The 21,265-nt window shown below is 44.1% G+C and overlaps 1 protein-coding gene across 1 annotated transcript; it reads right to left on the bottom strand.

Moving 5' to 3' along the window:
* Window positions 1-86: 86 nt before the first annotated feature.
* Window positions 87-17,817, bottom strand: LOC119659154 (GRIP and coiled-coil domain-containing protein 2). Its single transcript, XM_038067104.1, has 9 exons — window positions 17,591-17,817; window positions 17,428-17,536; window positions 17,069-17,373; window positions 4,960-5,863; window positions 3,360-4,804; window positions 3,200-3,302; window positions 1,887-3,082; window positions 1,706-1,814; window positions 87-326 (listed from the first exon to the last, which is right to left on the bottom strand). The coding sequence occupies exons 1-9, from the start codon at window positions 17,612-17,614 to the stop codon at window positions 265-267; spliced, it is 4,257 nt and encodes a 1,418-aa protein (XP_037923032.1). The 5' UTR covers window positions 17,615-17,817; the 3' UTR covers window positions 87-264.
* Window positions 17,818-21,265: the final 3,448 nt, after the last annotated feature.

Below are 21,265 nucleotides of genomic sequence, written 5' to 3'. Positions count from 1 at the left end.
TCGTGCCACCACGGCACTCTTTTGAGTCGGCTCATCTAAGTTCGCACCAATCTCATCAAGTAATAAATTACATTAAAATAAACCAGTTCGAATTAAATAAACTTAATGTTTACTATCTTTCTTTATATTTACATATAATTATTTTAATATACATATTTAAAATATTTTAATGCGATTTTACCATAACTATGTAACAATATAAAAGTACTAACGGACTTGTGAAAATTTTACATAAAACATACACACAAATTTATTGATCGTATATTATTGGTGGTTTGACCAAATCGGAAGGTAACTGCCCCACGATCGACCCACACTTTCAGCACCTTTGAAAAAAAAATAGAACAAAAGCATTAGAAGCGTTTAAGGAAGCATAAGTATATTCTGAGTTCCGATTCTATGAATGTATGTGATTCACAAATACAGTACTGGGCAAAAGACCGGTCAGTTAAGTGCGCCCAGCTTAGTCTGGCGTCTCGTTATTTGAATTTGAATTGACGAACAGTTTTTTTTTTGTTGTATAAATACAAATGTGAAGAAAGTATTAGCACCGTTAGATTGTAGTTTCTCGCAGTGGTTTTTGAAGTGCATTAATTAAAAAGAAATGGCAAAAACACGTAAAATGAGTGATGTCGACAAAGGAGAAATAATTACTTTATTCCATGAAAAATGTAACACACGACAAATAGCGGTCGCTGTGGGCTTTAGTCAGTTCTCTGTAGCTGACTTTTTGAAAAAAAATCCGTGCCCCTTAGTTTACTAGCCGAAAACAGGGTTCTGGAAAAACAAGAAAGACTGCACCAGCCGAAAAAAGACTGATGCGGAGATTCTGCCTGCGGGATCCGTTCAAAAGTTCATCGGATATTAAAAAGAGCTCAAGGATGCCATTGGGACAGGAGTTAATGCATCAACGGTTCATCGGAGGCTCAGAGAGGGGGGATTTCATGGTCGACGTCCCGCAAAAAAGTATTTTTTAAATGGAAGGACGTGGAAGGGACCCTATTTACGCGCAAAGGATCACGAAAATTGGACACTGGAACAGTGGCAAACTGCAATATTCTCCGGTGAATCCCAATTTAATATTTTTGGGTCGGATGGGATCCACCACGTATGGAGAAGATTAAATTAGCGACTCAGTGGGGAGTCTATCCAGACCAGAGTACGCCAGTCGATGAGCAGGATGATCTGGGGCTGCTTTTCGTTTTATGGTGGAAAGGACTTTCATTAATTGAAGGAAGGATAAACGAATTTTTGAGGAGCAATATCAGTATTCAAGTGAGGTCATCTTTCCGGACGATTCTGCGCCCTGTCACAGGTTCCACATTGTAACTTATAATTTTTTTTCATTCTCTAGCTTTTTATAAGAAATATTGAAGGTCTCACAATTATTTGACCTGTTTTGCTTGGGAGGTCCGCAACTTCCTGGCCGAAAACTCGGTGAAGCAGCTAACTTGGCCCGGGAACAGCCCGAATTTGAACCCCATAGAAAATTTGTGGGCACTGATGAAGAAAAAGGTAGATGAATAGAAGCCGAAAAGTCAACATGAGCTGGATTTAATCTTCTTAAGGACGTAGACGAGAATCAGATTCTACGCTTTGAAAATGGATTTCGTTGTAATATTTGTGTTCCGGATTACAATTAAGGCAACCAGTAGAACTTTGGTCTAAAGCTAAGTTAGCTATTCGAAAACCATCCATTACTCACCTTTCGCCACATTCTGCAAAGCCTGGGTTTCTTCTGGGCTTAGCTTAAGGATTGTGTTAAGAACCGGCACCAAACGTGTTCTCTCATCTCCACTGTTCAGGGTTAAGAACTAGAAAAAACAAATTCAGGCGTATGTGAACCAATGAAGAATGAACATTGAATAAATAAATTCACTCAATACCTTTAGAACGATATTTTTAAGATATTCTGAATTTTGAACATGTGGTTCACGTTCCATAGATCTTTCTTGTCGTCGGACTTCCTCCTTAAGTAGTTCGTTCAGTTGTGTGAGTTTTGCCAAATCCTGTTCGTTTTCCGCTAACAATGCGGTTAAATGCTTCACCCGACTTTCCTGCACATGAAGCTTCTCTTTCGTCTGTTGCAACTCCAGAGTAGGCGAAACGGATCGGAAATCTTCAATAAGCGTGTCTTCCAGCGGTGAATTGAGTAGTTCATCGAGTGGGACAAAATCTCGTCTAGATTTTGATGCAGATATTTTTCGTTTCGTAGCAGCTGTCGATGTTGTTTCCGAACCCTCAGCATCTTCTCGTTCCATTAAAATCAAATCGATTTTCTGTTCGTCGTTTGTAGGTTTATTTGGGCCACCGAAAGGTCCTACCCGTGATGTTAGTTTGCTATCCATGTTTGCCAGGTGCATACCCTGTTTACGTAGTTCTTCCAATTCAATTTGATGTTTTTTCTCTAGATCTTCAATTTGGGTTTTATAACAATTGTTTAGAGTTTCGATTTGGAGCCGATGTGACTTGAGTGAATCCTGATAATCATGAGATTGTTTTCGATTGTCTTCGAGAAGTTGCTCGTTTTGCAGGCGTGAATCTTCTAGCGCCTGTATGAGCTCTTTGCATCTCCTTTGAACTCTTTCGTTGTCCTGCCGCAAGTCCTCAATCTTTTTCTCATTGCTTTCAAGTGCGTCTGTTGCTGCTTTCAATTTAATTGTTAAAGTTTCAGTCGATTTGTGACAAGCGTTCAATTCTTCTTCTAATTCTCGTTCTCGGCTGGACTCTTTCGATTGACTTTGTCTCAAAACCGATTGGGCCTTTATCTTGTAACTAGCGTATTCGGCGCGTAAGTCTTCCAGTTCGTGTTCAGTCGTCCTAAGGCTGTTTTTATACTCGTCTACGTTTTCTTCCAAGCTGAGAACACTGCGAAGCAATTTCTCTTTTTCAGCTTGCAATGATGAACAAAGTTTCTCTCGATCACTCGCAATTGTTGAAAGCTGCAGTTGAAGCGAATTAACCTCTGATTTGAAGTCCTCAGACTCTTGTGTTCTGTCTTGTAGTTGCGTTCGCAGCTCCATTTTTTCGTGCTCGCTTTCTTTGAATTTTGCATGCTGGATATCAATTTGTTGTTTTAACTCTAGCATGGATTAAATTATCAAAAAGGTGTTTAATGCTTTGGAAATTTTCTCGGGATAATTTCTTGGTCTCCAAAATTTGGTGGTGTGTGTTTTCAGTTAGATGAAATTCTACTTACCTAAGGAATGCATTTTCTCCGACTCGATATTTTCCTCCAGAAATTTGATTTGTGCATTTAATGCTTTTATCGTAGCCTCTTTACTTTCCGCCTCTTCTTTGAGCTGCAAACAAAAAAGAAATGTTAAATACCAATCATGCAACGGCTAAGATGCTAGAACCTCTTGAATCGTGATCTTGCTCTTCTCTAGCTTATGTGTAGCGTCATTTAATGACTTTTCGTATGCTTCAATCTCCAAATTCAGGACACTGCTCTGTTTTTCAGCGGACTTTTTCCGTTCAATTTCTGATTTCAATTTATCACATTGCGTTTTCATTGCGCCTAACTCTTCGGACTTCTTCGCAAGTTCTGTCTTCAATGAATCACGCTCCTTTTCGATTTCCTTACGAATTAGATTCATACTTTCTTTCTCCTGTTTCAATGACTTAATCTGAGTTTGGCATGCTTTAATGGAATTATCCAACTTAGTTTTGTCCATCTTTTCATTACTCGAGCAATTTTTAATGTCAGACATCTCCGCTTCTAAGGACTTTACCTTCTTTTCGTAATCGTGATTTGCAGCTTTAAGCTTTTCAACCTCATCTAGTAGTTTATCATTTTCATTTTGCAGAGCTTGTAAATTTTTCACTTTTAGTTTGGTGGTGATTTCACTTTTATCCTCACCCGATTTTTGACTATCGCGTTCAAGGGTCGTAATGTAAGCCGCCTGCTCCTGAACCTTCTTTTTCAATTTCACAGCGAGGGCACGAAGTTTATTGTACTTTTCCTCGAAAGACTCGTCTACTTCACGAAGACGGGCTACTTCATCTACTTTTGAAATTGTTGAGGTCGAAATTGCATCACTTTGACACTCTTGGTATTTTTCGCGCATGGTAGACATTTCGTCAGAAAGAGATTTTATTCGAATTTCATTTTGCTTTGCTTGGTCAAGAAGGTTTGCTACTTCTTCTTTTGCCCCTACAATCTCCTTGTTCATTGATGTTATTTGTAATTCTTTCTGTTTGATTTCGTTGTCTTTTTCGTTAAATGTCACTTCAATTTTTGATAATTTCTCAGCAGTTTGTCGAATTTCGTTTTCAAGTTCTTTGATTTTGTCCTGCTGCCGTGATATGACATCCCCACGCCCTTTGAACGCCTCATTCAACTCCCGCATTTCTGCTAAAAGGTCACTGTTTTCTGTTTCACGGATACGCAAAGAAGACTGGAATTGCTCCAGTTGAGCGCTTTTCTCTTTAAGACTTGTGCAAAGATTATTTCTCTCCTGTTCTAGATTTCGTAGATCAGCAGCCTTCAAAGATATCTCACTTTCCAAACGCTTCACCGCTTCATCCGAGGATGTGTTGCTAATTTGAATTGTTTGCTGCAGATTTTCATATTCCGCGGTCAACTTAGACATTTCGAGACGCACCGCTTCCAGTTCTTCTTTCAGTTGTCTTACTTCGTTGGCTTTGTCATCATTTTCAGCAATCGCCTTGGAGTGTTTAAGTGTGATGTCATCCAATTGATTTTTTAGATTTTCTAGTTCTTTACTTTTGACGGCATAATCCAGTTCAGTTTGATGAAGCTTTTGTTTGAGTTCATCATTTAAATTGGTATCAGTATTACCTACAACAAATACGGTAGCTAATAAATGAACATAATATAATCCAGAAAGTAACGAAGAGGAATAAAAAATGCACTCCATATTGGAAAAAGATTGATATTATGAAGCCAGATAAAAAGGATTTTTATTTCATAGACAGCTGTAACAGCAAACTCACCTAATGTCTTATTCAGTTTACTTTTAAGTGCAGCAATATCAGTTTCGAGCCCTGCGATATCCTTAACCTTTTCTTCGCATTCAGATTGGGATTTTGAAAGACATTCGGCTAATTCAGATAATTGCCTTCGTAAATCTTCATTTTCTCCACACTTGATACCTAACTGTTCAACTTTCTCCTGGTACTCCAAGTAAGCTCTATCAACGTAAAGGCATAGCTCCTGTAACCGGTTTCTATCTAGTCGAGAAACGTCCTCATCTACTCGCAGTTTAGTCTTTTGCTTTTCTAATTGGTGTTGGAGCCGAGCCACTTCTTTTTCCAGCGCCTTTCGCTCCAGGTCTACAGACAAAAGTTGGTTTGAAATCTGATTCGAAGCGTTCATGATTTCCTTCTGCCATTTAGGTACAGATTGGGCATATTCCTGAACCGTTTCTATCAGAATTTCACGAGATTTTTTTAATTTCTTCAATTTCAGTGAAAATTCAACTATTTTTGATTTGAAAAGCTGAAGACGTGCAGCATGTTTGTCATTTGATTTTTTTAGTTGTTCTATTTCTAAGGCTTGCATTTCGATTGTCTTTTCATAGGATTCAATGTTTTTGGTTTTGTTTTCGAGGCCTTCCAGTCTCGCTGTTAAGTCAGTTTTTTCTGTCTGCAGAGTGGAAATTAGTGTTTGACTATTTTCAAGTATTGCTTTTAGATTTTGGGTTTCTTCAAGTGATTTATGACCGGAAATTTCCTCTTCTAGCGCTTTACATTTACTCTCCAATTTTTCATTTTCTGTTACTTTTTGTTTTAATTCTTTTTGAAGTTCTTCTACGGAGTGTTCCAGATCTTTCCATTTTGCAGTCTCTTTCTCCAGTAACACGAGATCTTTTTGTTGTTGTATGCCGAACTGATTTACCTGAAAAGAGAGAAAAAAATAATTGCAAGTCCAGATGAAGATTCCAGTCCAGATTAGTGAATATCACAATTCTGCAATGCTATACAACAACGGCGATTTCCGATGTAAAAGTTCTGCAGAGTTTATCGTGAGTACCTGTCGTGTAGGCATAATCCCATAGTTCTCTTAGGATCGGATTTATTTGGAGACCACAATCAGATCTGACAAGCACCGCGTTACAGGTTCGACGCCAATCTAACTTATCTGCCACAACCAAGAATATTCCTGAAGTACTATATATGCTCTCAGAGGGCAATACCGGTTCTTATGATACCAGCTAACCTCCGGTGAGGACTCTTGGCAAGAGCCACTTCAGATGAGTCCCATTGCACACTCGGGTTTGATCGCCCTTCTCGTCCACGCGATTTCTGATATAGAGAGGAATATTTTTTCAATTCAGGGGAAATTTCTTGACATTTTGATCGTGGTATGATCTGTTGCCAAGATGCGCGCTGACAATATTCTGCTCGCACATGTGATGAGGTGGCATAGTCTTGGCGATCGTAAAAAAACAATGAAAACTTTCCAGATTTCTGCAACCTTCACCGTCACGTCATCTGCAGCGCACTGTTTGAACGCAGTGATGGCCATAAGATCAGTCGGGTTTCGCCTCACCTAATAAGATCTTCCAGATTCTAATCAACAATGGACTTAGGAATTGTCTTCCAAATGTGTGCAACTTAAGCGGTGCTGCCATCTGTCTCAAAAGATATTATCATCTTATAATCTTGCGTGGTGATTTAAAGACCTCGCGACTACATCCAGATAGGCCTTTGATAAAATAACATGGCGCAACCGATAACGACAAGCCGACCCCAAATGAGAAAGGGGCAAAGGCTGAAGAAAAATAAGGAAAACCTTGCGTACTGTTACTGCGTCTGGTCTCAGAAAAGACATCAACCCAATTCAGCCACGGCCGTTTCCGCGATCCTATCGTTCAGCAGTGTTAAAATTTTCTTACTTATCAAACGAAAGAAACTTTAACAATCCGCTTAGTTAAAGAAAGCGGAACCTGTTACACGCAAAAACGACACCGTATACCGCGTAACGAGAAATCTCGCAGGTGTTCGTATGTACTTTGAGTTGACGGGTTATTCACACTGACGATACTTATTCAGAATGCTTGAATCCTAGCGTGTTAACCACTCCAACGCGCCATCGTATTCCGTCCACTGAAATGCGCTTCGATTCCTCCCAGGATTTCCCGAGAGGCACGCTCCCGTTTTCTACTGTTCTGCCTGTTCCAGTGCATGGCGTAACCAGCAATGTATTTGTCGGATCTCTTTAGCGTGTGACCTATCCATTGAGGTTCAAATCTTACTGGTGGCAGTGGGATTTGTATCGTGACTTGCCGTCGGACACCAGTCGACTCAGCTGTGAATGAGTGCCTGAGTCAAATCAGGGTAATAATCTCGGGCGAGCGCAATGCTGACCACATTGCCTCCTACAGTGTACTGTAGTGTACCGTTACAGTCTTGAATGAAGTGCTCTAACACACTTCAAGACCCTGATCCAATATGGATTGTTGCGCCAACGATTATTATTATTATTATTATCCGTTGCCACTTTCGTTTTCCGATCACATCGCTGACGGGTGACAAGCCTGTGCGCCGACAAAGTTTTTTGTTTGAGATAGTATCAGGCCATCGTACTCAGATGATGCGACGTAAACAGATGTTCACGAAGGTTTGGAGTTTTTGAATAACAGTGGAGTTTAGTTTCATTGTGCCACTCCCATATACCAGATGGGATAACAATTTCGTGGGCTAACATAGGAAGCATTTTATTTTATAAAATTTGATTTTATTATTCAATATAGTTGCCTTCGAGGGCGATGCAACGATTTTAACCTCAAAATGGGCCTTAGTTTCCGCAATTACCTCTTCATCGGCGATCAATTTCTTCCCAGCGACCATTCTCTTGAGGTCTGAGAACAGTCGCTGGAAGCCAGATCTGGAGAATACGATGGATGCGAAGCTCAATTCATGCGTATTGTCTTTTTCTAAAAAAGGGGTCGTTTTTCCGCGTGTAATTGTCATTGTTAATGACTGTTCCCTTCTCAAGATAGTCGTGAATATTATCCCATGCGCATCCCAAAATTGTCACATATCGAAAAATAAATTCGGGTTTTTTTATGGAGGAAGGGGTTCAAACACTGCTCAGAATCGTCAACTTGTTATTGGTTTATGAGCTCTTGCCGCTATGAACAGAGCTTTCGCATACCCAAACAATCATGCACGATATGTCCAACACGCTCTTTTGATATCTTTAGGGCTTCTGCTATCTCCATCAACTTCACTTTGGGGTCATCCAAAATTTTTGTGTGGACTCTTTTGATGTTTTCGTCAGTAACTGCGTGCATCGTCCTCCGTGGTCATTTCACGTCGTTTGAACCTAACAAACCACTGCTCCACGATTGATTTTCCTGGTGCAAAGTCCAAATAATGCTTATTAAATGAAGCCTTAGCTACAGCAGTATTTTTTTTGCAAAAAGCAATGGTTTTTTTAACATACGAAATTCCTTTTTATCCATTTTTTCAAACTAACAAAACGTTCTTTACTCAAAATGCTCTATGCTACAAACCAATAGTCCGACAGCTGTCAAATTTGTTCACGCGTCTTTTGAAGGTTAGGGTTAATCAATCATCATATGGATTTAATACTAGTAGCACCACCTGTGTGTTAGTCTACGAACTTTTCAGCCCACCTGGTAGCAACGCAGAAAGAGCACTAGCACAGAACAGTCTCCACTTGATCTTGATGTTAAGATACTTGCATTTCCAGATTTTAGCGCTTCTAATGCGCCGGGCAACATCCTGTTCGATGTCACTATCAGCAGAAACCACGGTTCCTAGATATACAAATTGATCAAAGCCTTCGATATGCTCTTCCCATTAATGCAGATAGAGATAGTGCCATGTTACGTCAGACTGAGAACCTTGGTATGGCGTCTTTCCAAATCCAGAAACATTTGGCCGAGGTCCATCAAAGTAGTTGAGGTGTTCGAGGAAAGATGTCCTCCGGACAAGGCAGCATTATGAACCTCACTGAATATCGGTAACAAGTTACAACCTTTCACAGCTTCCTACCCCTGCAAAAAGTGGCAAGTGCAAGACGGAAACAAACTTAAGCGACCATCAGATGGTGATCTTTTTCGAGGCCAATGTCAGCACCTGTCTTGTTACGCATATCCAGGAGGCAACTCCTAAATCTACTGCTGATCGCGAAATGATCGATTCGGTCAGTTGAAACTCAACAGACCTTTGGGGTGTTTCCCCATCTCATGTCCGAAGAAGTTATTGTCAGAGCCTACCTTGGCATTCAAATCACTCATCACGGTCACAATGTCACCTTTAGGAAACCACTCCTGAACTGCCTGTAATTGCTCGTAGAAAGCATTATTCTCCACTATATTAGAATTCGTTGTTGGTGCATAACATTGTACAATTGTGATGCTTCTTAAGCTGGACCGGAATCTTGCAATTAGAAGTCTGTCAGAAACCGGCTCCCAGATGAAGAGGGCGCGCATTGCGGTAGGCGTCAGAAGCATTCTGTGACCGGATTCGCAACTACTACCACTCGCTTTCCAAAGTGCAAAAGCACATTACCGCAAGAGGGAGAACAGTTCTCTTCAGAGTTCCACTATCTTACGTCGCTTAGACCCAGAATGTCAAGCTTATATCATTGGAATTTTCGCTCATGTTAGAGAAAGTGAATATACTGAGTACTCTCACTATTGCTCTCGTGGAGCCGGCGGTGGGGGGGGGGGGGGGGGGAGGTAAGACCCTTCCAAACTCAGCCTTTTGCCGTTGACAGAAGCGGCGACTACCGAGTTCCAGATGGGGTCCGCGGCCGCTTCGGCTCTGAATAAGTGACTTAAGTAGTCTACACGGCGGATATTTTCCCCTTAGGGGACTGGAACTGTAGGTTCCCTATTTTTATTGGGAAGTAGTTGACGTTGAGAGACGCTTTTTTTCCTTCCAGCCATTATTGAGGAAACTTTGGGGCCAGGTTTGGGGGATTTGAGAAGTTTCTTGTAGGGGGGATACAGTTCGGATCTAATAGCTCCATTAATTTTGCTTGACAAGTTTTTAATGATCTTGGAGACGATACGTGAAATAATCGTTTTCTTCGTCTGTTTCTGTCGCGGACTAAGAGGAGAGTTGAGGTATTTGTAGTAATCAGGCTCTTTGTCGAGAGCGTGTTTATCAATTGTGATTTCGAAGATAGAGTTGAATTTGCTAATGTAAGTAGCTAGCTCTTCTTTGGAGTGAATGTGCGATTTGTCCAGAGGAGAACCCAGCACATTGGATAAGTCATGTTGAAAATCGTCCCAGTTTGTCAGTCTGTTCAGGTTGAAGAATCTGCATTTTTGCCAACTTGGGAGGGAGGAGAGAATTTTATGTAAATGCATAGAGAGACTGAGAGCGTGGTGCACGGGGTAAGTTGCCAGTGAGGAGCAACTAGTGACACATGCTGAAAGATTGGACGAGATTACAGCGCCGTCTGGGAAGGAGAACCCTCGTGGAAAAGTTGGTACTCCCGCGTTAATGATGTCCGCGCTAAGAAATGGGCTTCATTGGAAGCAAACAAAGAATATTATGCTGTTTTCTTTGTTAACTGAGGTCACCACCAAGGAGGAAAGTGTCAAAACTGGCCGCGATTTTCCAGAGTTCAGACAGAATCGGAATGAAGTGGCGACCTGTACTACCCGGGAAGAAGAGGAAGCCAATTAGGACTCCGCCGCCCCTAACATTCAGTTTGGTGGAAATGAATCAGATGAGATGGTATTTGCTCTTAGTTTCGATTTGACTAGGATGGCTGGGTCTCTGCCCGCGTCATTGCGGTATGTAATGTATCCGGGAACGTATAGTATAACCTTGGGAGCTTACGCAAATATGATTTCGTTTAGGAGAGCAAGATTGGGGTCAATTTCCTCGAGGAATTTGTGAAGAGCGAAACGTTTGTCGTTTGAAATGAGCGAATTAGCATCTTCATTTTGAAGAGAAGGAATTATAAGTAGGCTATCTTCATGGGGAAGGCGAAAGTAGTTGTGATAGAAGTCAAAGATTGTGGCCCGGAGGGCGGAGAATGACATGTTGAAAAGGGGACTGACCCTAGGAATGGAGGAATCTAGGGGAGATGAAGAGCTGCGAGTTTCGGGTTTTACTCGACCCCTGGCAACTGCAACTTAAGAAGGGGCCAGTGAGAGAAGGGTGGGGGTGGGCGGAAATGAGGCACAAGGCCAGGTATAAATTAACGAGCAGCGGAGAGTCTGTCTAGGAGGGAAGAACGGAGCAAGGCGGGAGTCCGGAACGCTTTTAGCTCTCTTTTTACGTTGGATTGATTCCAACCTACGGGGACATTTGGAGAAATTGGCTGGATGACTCAGTTAGTCACAGTTTAAGGTAATTGAGGAGCGCTGCCGACTCCTTATCGGCGCTGTCTGGGTCAGTCAAACGAGGGCAGCCCCTAGAGGCATGTTGGCCTCATGCATTTGATACATCTAGGGTCGTAGCCACAATTTGAAGAAGCGTGGCCAAATTATTGATAATTAAAGCACTGAGTGACATCCCCATTCCTGGATTTCTCCCAGCTGATTCGCGGGTGTAGTAGAGTTTCTAGTTTAGGGACTATGATGACATCTGTTTCGGAATTGAGGGTCACGCGAAAGAGGGTTTTTTTTTTTTTTTGGGAGTAGGGTAGGTGAATGCGTTTACGCACAGAGTGTTGGACTCCCGCAACAGCACGCTGGCGGACTACCAACTAAACACCTCCCTGTTATCAGAGAACTAGCCTGGAACCGTTTGACACATTACTTCGGGCTAGCCCTCCCGCTCTCCCGGCTTTGGGAGCCTTCAAGTCAGGGAATTCCCTTCACCAACGGGAGGGGAGGGGAGGGGAGGAAGGGAGTTGTTAGTTCAGGGAACCCCTTACCGTCCGATCCCTCTGCCGGTCGAGTTCAATCTTCTTCGTAGTAAGAAGAGCCCGAACATAATGCGCAATACGATTCCAGCTGCCAGCGCTCTTCAGCATCTCTCGCACAATGTTATCTGGAGAGAGCTCCCCTGTGTCTGCATAAAGCTGCTGGCGGAGGCCGTCCCACCTCTCGCAAGAGAAAAAGGTGTGTTCAGCGTCATCCGCCACTCTATTGCAGAACACACAATCAGGAGATGGCGCCTTCCCAACCCTGTGCAGGTAAAACTGAAAACCTCCATGCCCACTTAGAAGTTGGGTAAGGAAGTAATCAATCTCACCGTGCTTTCTGTTCAACCACGGATCTAATTTGTCGATGAGCCGCGCAGTCCACCTGCCCCTTGGCTCATTTTACCAAGAAAGTTGCCACTCGTTAAGGGTGCGTTGACGTTCTTCACGGGCAACCACTTCTCTTAAGCTTTCGCTTTTACGGCGGTAGATAGCTTTGCGCTCCTTGGCAAGGAGGGCAACGGGGATCACTCCCGCAATCACCATCACAGCCGGTTCGGAAACCGTGCGATAAGCAGACGCCACTCGCAAAGCTCCCCGCCTCTGCACTTGAGCGAGGCGTTTACGATGCACTTCCTTGTCAAGGGCATCAGCCCATACCTCCGCACCATAGAGAAGGACGGACTGCGTTGCTCCCATGAGGAGACGTCTCCTAGTTGATATAGGGCCCCCGACATTCGCCATTAACCGACTCAAGGCCGCGACTCCTGCTGCAGCCCTGTCCGCTGCTGCTTTGATTTGCTCGAAGAAGCTCATCTTCGAGTCGAGCATTAAACCAAAGTATTTAATCACTGGTTTTCACTCTATAGTCAACTCGCCGATCGATATGGGACGCAAGGTCGGGATTCTCCTTCTGGTCAGGATGACTACTTCGGTTTTTTCCAGCGCAAGGTTGAAACCGCGAGCAGTCATCCATCCGCTTACCCGTCGCATCAATATGCCAAGTCTGCTTTGCGCCTATTCAACAGTGCGTCCGGCAACAAGTGCCGCAACGTCGTCTGCATAACCGACCAGGCGCGACTCTTCAGGCATATCGAGTCTCAGCAGACTATCGTAGGAAGCGTTCCAGAGGTCCGGCCCTAGGATGGATCCCTGCGCTACTCCCGACGTGATTTCCATCCTCCTCTGGCCCTCTAGCGTCTCATAGGACAGGGAGCGGTCTTTCAGATAATCCCTCAATATCCGCAAGAGATAGCTTGGCACGTGAAAGGAGTTCTCTAGTGTGCCTAGCATATCTGTCCATCTTACGGAATTGAAGGCATTTCTGACATCAAGCGTTATGAGGAGCACTATCCGTCGAGATCGGCGGCTGTGTGCCCCGGCTCGATTAAACGCATCTACGACCTCCATAACAGCATCCACTGTAGATTTCCCTGTTCTAAACCCGAACTGCCTTGCGGATAAGTCCCCGGCAGCACGGATCGCCTCAGCGAGTCTACCCCTGATGAGCTTCTCGAGCACTTTTCCGGCCGTGTCAAGCATACACAGCGGTCGGTATGCAGACGGGAGCTCCGGGTCTCCTTTACCCTTACTGATCAACGCGAGTCTGGCCACTTTCCAGCGACAAGGAAAAATGCCCTCCTTCAAGCACGCGTTGAACGCTTCGAGCAGCAATTCTGGCCGTTGGCGGAACACTAGTTTGTAAACTTCCGCCGGGATGCCATCAGGACCTGGCGCCTTTCTGTTTTTCATAGTGAGAACCGCTTCTTCGAGTTCTCCCATTGTGAAAAGGGGGCAATCCACGACGCTTTCCGCGCTGTTTACATCAACCCGTACAGGGTGTCTGGGGAACAATGCCCGCACAATACGGTCCATCTGGTCGGTGCTCAATATGCAGGGCTTCCGCAGAGCCCCGATTTTCCGAGTGCCAAGCTTATAGCCAAGTCCCCACGGGTCATCATTCACCTCATTTACAAGATTTTGCCAGCCGCGAGCTTTGCTTTTATTTATAGCGCTGCGGAGTCTCCTTTTTGCTGATCTATATTGTTCCTTTATGGCGTACAAACGTTGTGCCAAACGGCGGAGCTTATGACACTCCTTCCGTAGGTCGGCAATTCCCGCCGTCCACCAGTACATAGAAGGCTTGTCGCGCCTGGGGCCTCTCCGGGGCATGGAAGCCTCACACGCCGTCGTTATCAGGTTCATCATTGAATTTACGACGGTGTCAGCTGCGACACCACCACCCCCCGGAGTGCCCCCCAGCGCGGCCCTACCTGCTCCAAGAGCTTCGACGAACCTTCCGATGTTCACCTTCGCGACATTCCACACCCAGGGGGAACGTCGTGTTGGTGCTCGCCGGCAAGTAGCGTCAAACACTTCGAACGCAATGTACTGATGATCATTTGCCGAGAAGTCTTCTAGGACTCGCCACCCGTCCACCGATGATGCCAGAGATTCCGACGCAAAAGTGATGTCGGGAATGCTTCCTTCACAACCTGGGCGCCGAAACGTTGGCGTGGATCCGGTGTTTAAAATTACGAGCCCGGTTCTCGCCGCCATTTCCAGAATCCGTTTCCCTCTGGAGTCTGATTGAGGCATGCCCCATTCAAGAGCCCTGGCGTTAAAATCACCGCCAACCAGGATTCGTCCCTCCGTGATCGAAACGGCGTCCTCCAGAGCATCAAGCCGGCGCCGAAAGTCCGGAATCGCCTCATTCGGCGTCAGGTAAACGCTAAAAAACGTTATCCCTAAACACCGGATCCAGACAAATCCGTCCCCCCGGCCTTCGGCAAGAACACGAAGTCGAACGTCGTCCCGAACCCAGATGGCAGCGGTGCCCGATAAGTCGAGATACCATGAGGACGGGTCCTTGTTTCGGTATTGCTCGCTAATCAGCACTAGATTAGCATTTACTTCCGCAGCGAACTGTGCTAGCAACTGGTGAGCGGTTGCACTCCGGTGCATGTTAATTTGCAAAATGCGGATCACGCGAAAGAGGGTGAAGTTGATATCGTTGGCCCGTCACCACAGAGTGGAGAACCTTGGAGTGCGAATCGGCGTTACCTGTGCTAATTCCTTGATTTCCGTTGCCAAGTCGTCAAAAGTGTTTTCTTGGGGGAAATTGCTCGGAGAATGAGGATTGGCTTCCTCTCCTCCTTAATAGCGAAGGAATGACCTTCTAGTTTGGAGGCTTTAATTAACCGGAAGAGTCTCTTGTGAGATGCAGATTAATAATCTGACAGTCGATCCTTACAGGAAGGCGGGAGAAAATGAATTTTAAACTATCCTTAATTACCGACGGGCTGGCCGAGTCGGGAGACTTCGAAGTTCCGGAATGTGCGTGAGTCGCTTCGAGACGATGATCATTGTTTGTGAGAAGATGGTAACGGTTTTTTTCGCTGAAGACTTGATATCCGAGATGCCGCTTGTTTTCGCTTGAAGGAAGACTTACCTGAGGAAAGTTTGGATTCCTCTTGAAGTCCGTGAATGTAATTGATGGGCAAATTCACTACACGGTTCCGAGCGTCTCCAGGAGAGAAGCTCTGGTTGTCGTCGATAATTATGGGAGGGCAGTCCTAATTAATCTTGTCTTCGGTGGTAAACGCCTTGGCGGTCGGATGAAGGAGTTATGTGGTGATGTTAGAAGTGACATAGGTGACGATGATGAATGCTGGTTCCGCGTCCTTTACACACTGCGGTTTAGCCTCTCTGCACTCGCAGCGAGAGGCTTGTTCCGATTTCACTTTATTATCGCGTAAAGCACGCTAAACAACTGAATAACGATATCAACGGCAACGACGCAAAAGCACGATCCAAGGGCAAGCGCGACCAATCGGTACAACGAACCATTCGCTATGGCTGGCAGAAGCGAACTGTTAAGCCCTCAACATGTGACCGAGAAACATTGGATTGTGTCATTATTGACTATATGAAAGCAAGGACAACACACAAATGCACACCACTAACCATGGAAGAGATAGACGGTGCTATTCATCAGTCGCCAGGAGCCGATGGAATTACAGTCGAACTGGTTAAATGTGGAGGCGAAAAATTACACCAAATGGTTCACCAACTTATGCTCGAGGTGTGGGGGAGCGAATCAATGCCTGATGACTGGCATTATCTGTCTGTTATCCTGACCAATGTGCGAAGCCAGATAAATTCAGCAGGATCACTCTCGAAACTATTCGACAAAAACAATGGTCAAACACATGGAGATGCCCTATCGTGCAGCCTTTTGGGCCTGGGCCTGGCCCTGGAAGAAATGACCCCTGATGCTGGGGTACATGCGAGAAGTACCATCCTTCTTTAGGTCACCCAACTACTGCCCTATTCTGACGATATCGACATTATGAGAAGAACAACCTGAGATGTACAAACTGCCTACATCCAGACGAGAACTCTTAACCCCGTCCTAGAGAAATATCCTCTTAAAAATTGTTTGGCCTCCTACAATACGATGGGCGATTCCGTAGCCATGGTCATCTGATTATGAGCAAAAACATTCTTAAAAGGAAGTGGTAGGAGGGTCACTTAATCCATATAGGTGAGGATGATCCAGTCCGGAAAGTATATAAGGGCAATATCTATGGCAGAAAAAGACGTGGTAGACCCTTTTCAGATGGAACGATAGAATTTGTGGACCTCGGCGCAAAACTGGGATGTCTGGAGCTCCTTATTAAATTAGATCCAGACCGGTTATTGTACCGTTGATGATAATGCTGATGATTTCCTTCCTTCTTATTCGAGCTGAAAAAAACTGGACTTCACCATCAACTTTATGTGAAGACACAACTGACTCAAAACTTCACACTTTATAAAATGAGCTCGAATGAATACGTGATAAAGACTGAATCGTTAATGTTCATTTTTTATGGCTTTGTTGTGTTTGAGGAAACAATCAAAATGTTTCAAGGTGTAATCTCTAATTGTTCTCAAAAGATAACAAAAGCGATACATGAAAAAAGTCATTTCAGAAAAGTGTTTGAAAAGCAGAAACCATCAACGCAACATCAAATGTTCCACCATTTTTTCTCTTCTCTATTTTTAACAGGTTGCTTATTTTATGCGTGACCTTCCGCCGTTTTGTCAGGAAATATAAATAAAATGTGCTGCCGCTCGCAGCTGATAGCCCCTGAGTCACGTGATAATGATGAACTTGATTCCATCGGAAACGATGCTCATAACGACGTTCATTCCACCCTCCACTTTCCGAAATACCCTCCTGAAATTATTACACACCTGGTCTAGCTTCTTCTCCATCGCATCTAGGTCTGTAAGCAGTTCCTCATTTTCATCGCTCAATCGCTTCATTTGCCGCTTCAAGGCCTCGTTCTCGATCGCCATTTGATCAAACTTTTGCAACTCACTTTGCAGCCTGTCGCACTGAGCTTTGTGATCGGCCACTTGCGTCGTGAGCGTTAGTTTATTCTCGGTCAAAGCGTCTACAATTTCCTTCATAGCAATCAGAGATTTTTTATCAGCGTCTTTTTGAGTTTCAAATTTATTCAGTTCTTCCTTGAGCTTCTTGTTTTCCTCGGCAAACTCTGCGAACAACAAACTTTAGGATTTTATATTTACGTGGAATCGTTTGTTTTTACCATCTTTAGCCTGTTTTGCTTTCTGTGCCAATCCTAGAAGACCCTTGCATTTCCTAATGAGTTCCTCGCGGCTCAGATTCTCCAGGGGTCCCTTCTTCGGAGGCCCTTCCTGAAATTGACAAAGATTGTGAATGCTGTCTTTTAGCCTTTTATCGGGACAAACCTGTGTGCCAGCTGGATTATCCATCGTAAATTTACGCAAGAAGTGTTGGTAGCTCGGTTAGGGGCTTTCGTTTACTGTCCACTATGGAAAATGATGATATTCTTCGAAAATGGCAAATGAGGGAACGATCGTCATCACTTAAAAAAACCAAACACTTCAGATTTACTATTTTGACATATTGTTCATGATGTTTTTAAAATGAAGTGATGCGCTGTCAATTTTGGATTTTGCTGTCGTGGTGAAGAACGAATAATTGTGGTGGAAAATGAATTTCCTGTTTTGAAAATGAATTCAAAAGAGCAGTTTTGAATTCAACCCATTTTTGTTTTTATTTACGTTCTTAGCTCAAATGGCAAAATACAAACTAAACGGAAGCAAATGCACCTTACTTGGTGTTACTCGTCGCATTAATATAGCACCTATTTCAACAGTGAAATCAAATAAGGTTTTCTCGCAAAATTGACCTCTGTGTTGCTCTGGGCAGCATACCGAAAGTGGTTTTCCCAACACAATTTCCTTGTTTTCGTTTTAAAATCATTTATTAAACCAGTGTTTATTTACTTTACAAATGAATATTGACAATTTATGATTTAAAATGACCATATATTTGGACATACTGCGCCTGCACCTAGAGCGCGAGAAGGCTTACCTACTTACTTATTCTAACTTAATCTAATAATGATACTTAAATCTAATGCTTACATCTAATGTTTGAAACAGCGCGCATAATTCTGCGCTTACCCCTCTATGCACCCCTACTCGGCAAGGAGTGTTGAAGAGAGAGACAATGGCGGGTTTTAATTCTGTGCTCACAATTTGACAAGGCCTTAAGAATGTGGCCAATGGGGTGGAGTTACCCTCCAGATAAAGTTGTCTCATGAGTTGATTGGGACGATTCTTCGTTCTTTGAAAGAATCTTTCTATCAGGTTAAACTCTCGAAGAGGTTTAACTTTTGCTCGCCTGTACACTTCGGCGTTGCGGCCGCTTTTCTTGGTTTTCCAATTGTACGACAAGACGGTGCAGTGTCTCAAAATTCTGCGCTCAGAGGACTTACATTTCTTCATAGCTTTGTGTCGAGCAAGTGATCCATTTAGGGGCTCCGTAACAAAGAATGGGTCTTATGAGGACTTTATATATAGTCAGCCTATATATAGTGCAAAGTCCTCATCCACCCTCGACGATTACCTACCTTGCCGTGGTGAGGGAGCTCAGTAAGAAAGATCCTCCAGGAAACGGGAGGTGACACCTGAAGCCAAGCGTTAATCAAAACCCCAAGCCAAGATGTGACCACCGTGCCGAGGGCTGAATGGTCACAGGGGTTAAGATGCGGCTGTAAACAGTGAACTTTGGGTACCAGGCGATTTCCAGTTTCAACTAGCCTTGTCTCGGCAAAAAGGCGCTCTGCCGAGATAGACCTACTTTCCCCAATAAAACTAAGGCCATGGCAGCCAATTATGAACAAACAAAAAAACATAAACCTATTAAACAAACACAATTAAACCTCGATCGCGACGATTCAACCCCGAGTGAAGGAGCAAGCCTAAGCCCATCGATGGAGAACCTGAGTCTAGACTCAGATTCTCCACTTACTCAGGTGGGAACCAATCTAATTGGGACCCAGTCCTTAACGGACTAGCCGAAACAGGCCCCTTCTGTCAACACTCTTGATCCCAGGCTCCAATCGGCGCCACCTGCTGAGCCTAAAGTCTTGCCCATGGGTAAGCACTTGTCCACGGACCGCAAACAGCCTTCGGGCAAACCGCCTCCGGGTAAACCGCCTTCGGCAAATCGCCTCCGGGCAACGCACAACCGAAGAGCTGCATCAAGGCTGAGGGGAAAGGATCGTTCAGGGTACCTGCAGCCAAGGGGAAACCGAAGCAGCAGCAGTCCTCGGACGATTCTAACTCTTCGACATAAAAGGCAGCAAAGAAAGCTGCCTCGGCAACGACTATCTTGAAATTCGTCCATCTACTGTCAAATCTACTCTGAAGGGTGAAATTGCAAGGATTCACGCAGCCGAGTGGAGAAATTTGGACTTTTGCCGGTGCGCGAAAATCCTTGTGAAAGAGCCTAGGGTCACTAGGACGGCAATTTTATTGTCCCTTAACAAGTGGGACATGAAAACCCTAGTAAGGCTTTTACCGGGACACTGCTGCCTAAACTGCCATGTGGAAAAGATTGGGGTAGTGGTTTCGTCTATGTACAGCCAATGTGAGAAGGAGGAGGAGATGACCCTGCACTTTTTATGCAGCTGCCCGGCCTCCTCAGATCTCAAACGAAGACATCTTGGCAAGGTTTTCTTCAATGAAGAATCTGCACATTCTCTGCCTCTGGAGAACGTGTTCAGATTCACTAAAGCCTGCCAACGCCGTAGGCGGGAAGCCATTGAATAGGCGATTTACGGGGATAGTACAATGGGCCTAACAATGGCCTGATGAGTGCTCGATGCTATGGCTCCTCCCAGTAAACTAAACTGAAACTAGTACAAAGTCCTTATTTTTTTTTACGAAGAAAAGAGTAGATATTACTTAGTGTACCGCGTGCTTTGCTGAAAGCAAGATTCAGGTGGGAATCGAATCTTAGGTGTTCATGAAATAACATTCCCAAGTATTTCATTTTTTGTGAACTGTTCACTCCGATATTCCCGATGCGTATTTTTAAGCGCTTTTCTGTGGATAGATCTAGATCCCAAATATCTGAATCTTCTCCAAACAGTGATGGCCTGTGTTTTGGCTTCGTTGGTTTTTATCCTCTAGGTCTGGTAGTATATGCAAAGATCTGATAAGTATTTCTCAATAGCATTAGCTGCCTGACCTGGTCGGAGGCTTGACGAGAAGATGAGCATGTTGTCAGTTAACTGTAATAGTTCTGTGCCGCTTTGGGATTGGAGCGTTGGCCGAGAAAATGTTATAGAGTTGGTCCTGAAATGGATATCTGCGGTACTCCGGAAGTGACCGGTAGGAGATCGGAATAATCATTTCTCACGCTGAAGTAAAGATGCCTATCTTCGGAGAAAGTTATTATAAGTCTAATCACCGGGATAAAGAATTCAAGGCTGATTAGTTTGGAAATGAGTCCGTTAACCCACACGGAATCAAAGGCCTTCTTAAGATCTAACGCACACGCTACTGTGGGTTTGTTTGCTTGACTTTCAGATGTGTTATTATCTCGTGTGGCAGTTTAACTGAATCTCATCGACTTTGAGGAGCTTTGTCTTTCTGCGTGTAGCAGAGTTGATGGCATCAGTAGCCAAGATAATGGCCTCAACGATCTCCTTGTCCATTAAATTGTGCGAGACAGTGATTTTTTTAGGTTTAGCTGTAGTGCTAATTCTGCCATGAACTTATTCCAGTTAGTGTGGGCGAATGTTCTAATTTTGTTGGGTACTCGCTTTTGCAGTTGAGAGTTTAAGGAAAGTTTGAGCTCAATTGCAAGGTGATCGGACATTCCTGGTAAGGTTTTGCAAGTTAACACCTGCAGTGTGAGTGTAGCTTCTACGGACATTAGAAAATAGTCAAGTATGGATTGGCTTTCAGGTCTTGTGGGTGTGCCGGGCAAGATCATCTCAAGCTGGTTTAATGGTCTTTGAATGTGGATCCATTTTTCGAGGATAACCTCATTTCGGTTTTTGGCCAGATCCCCCCAGGAAGAGTGCCTCGAATTAAAGTCGCCAC

The sequence above is a fragment of the Hermetia illucens genome, chromosome 6 (assembly GCF_905115235.1).
Source record: "Hermetia illucens chromosome 6, iHerIll2.2.curated.20191125, whole genome shotgun sequence".
NCBI lineage: Eukaryota > Metazoa > Arthropoda > Insecta > Diptera > Stratiomyidae > Hermetia > Hermetia illucens.
Note: the sequence above shows the minus strand (reverse complement) of the source record. Positions and strands in the feature narration are given on the sequence as shown.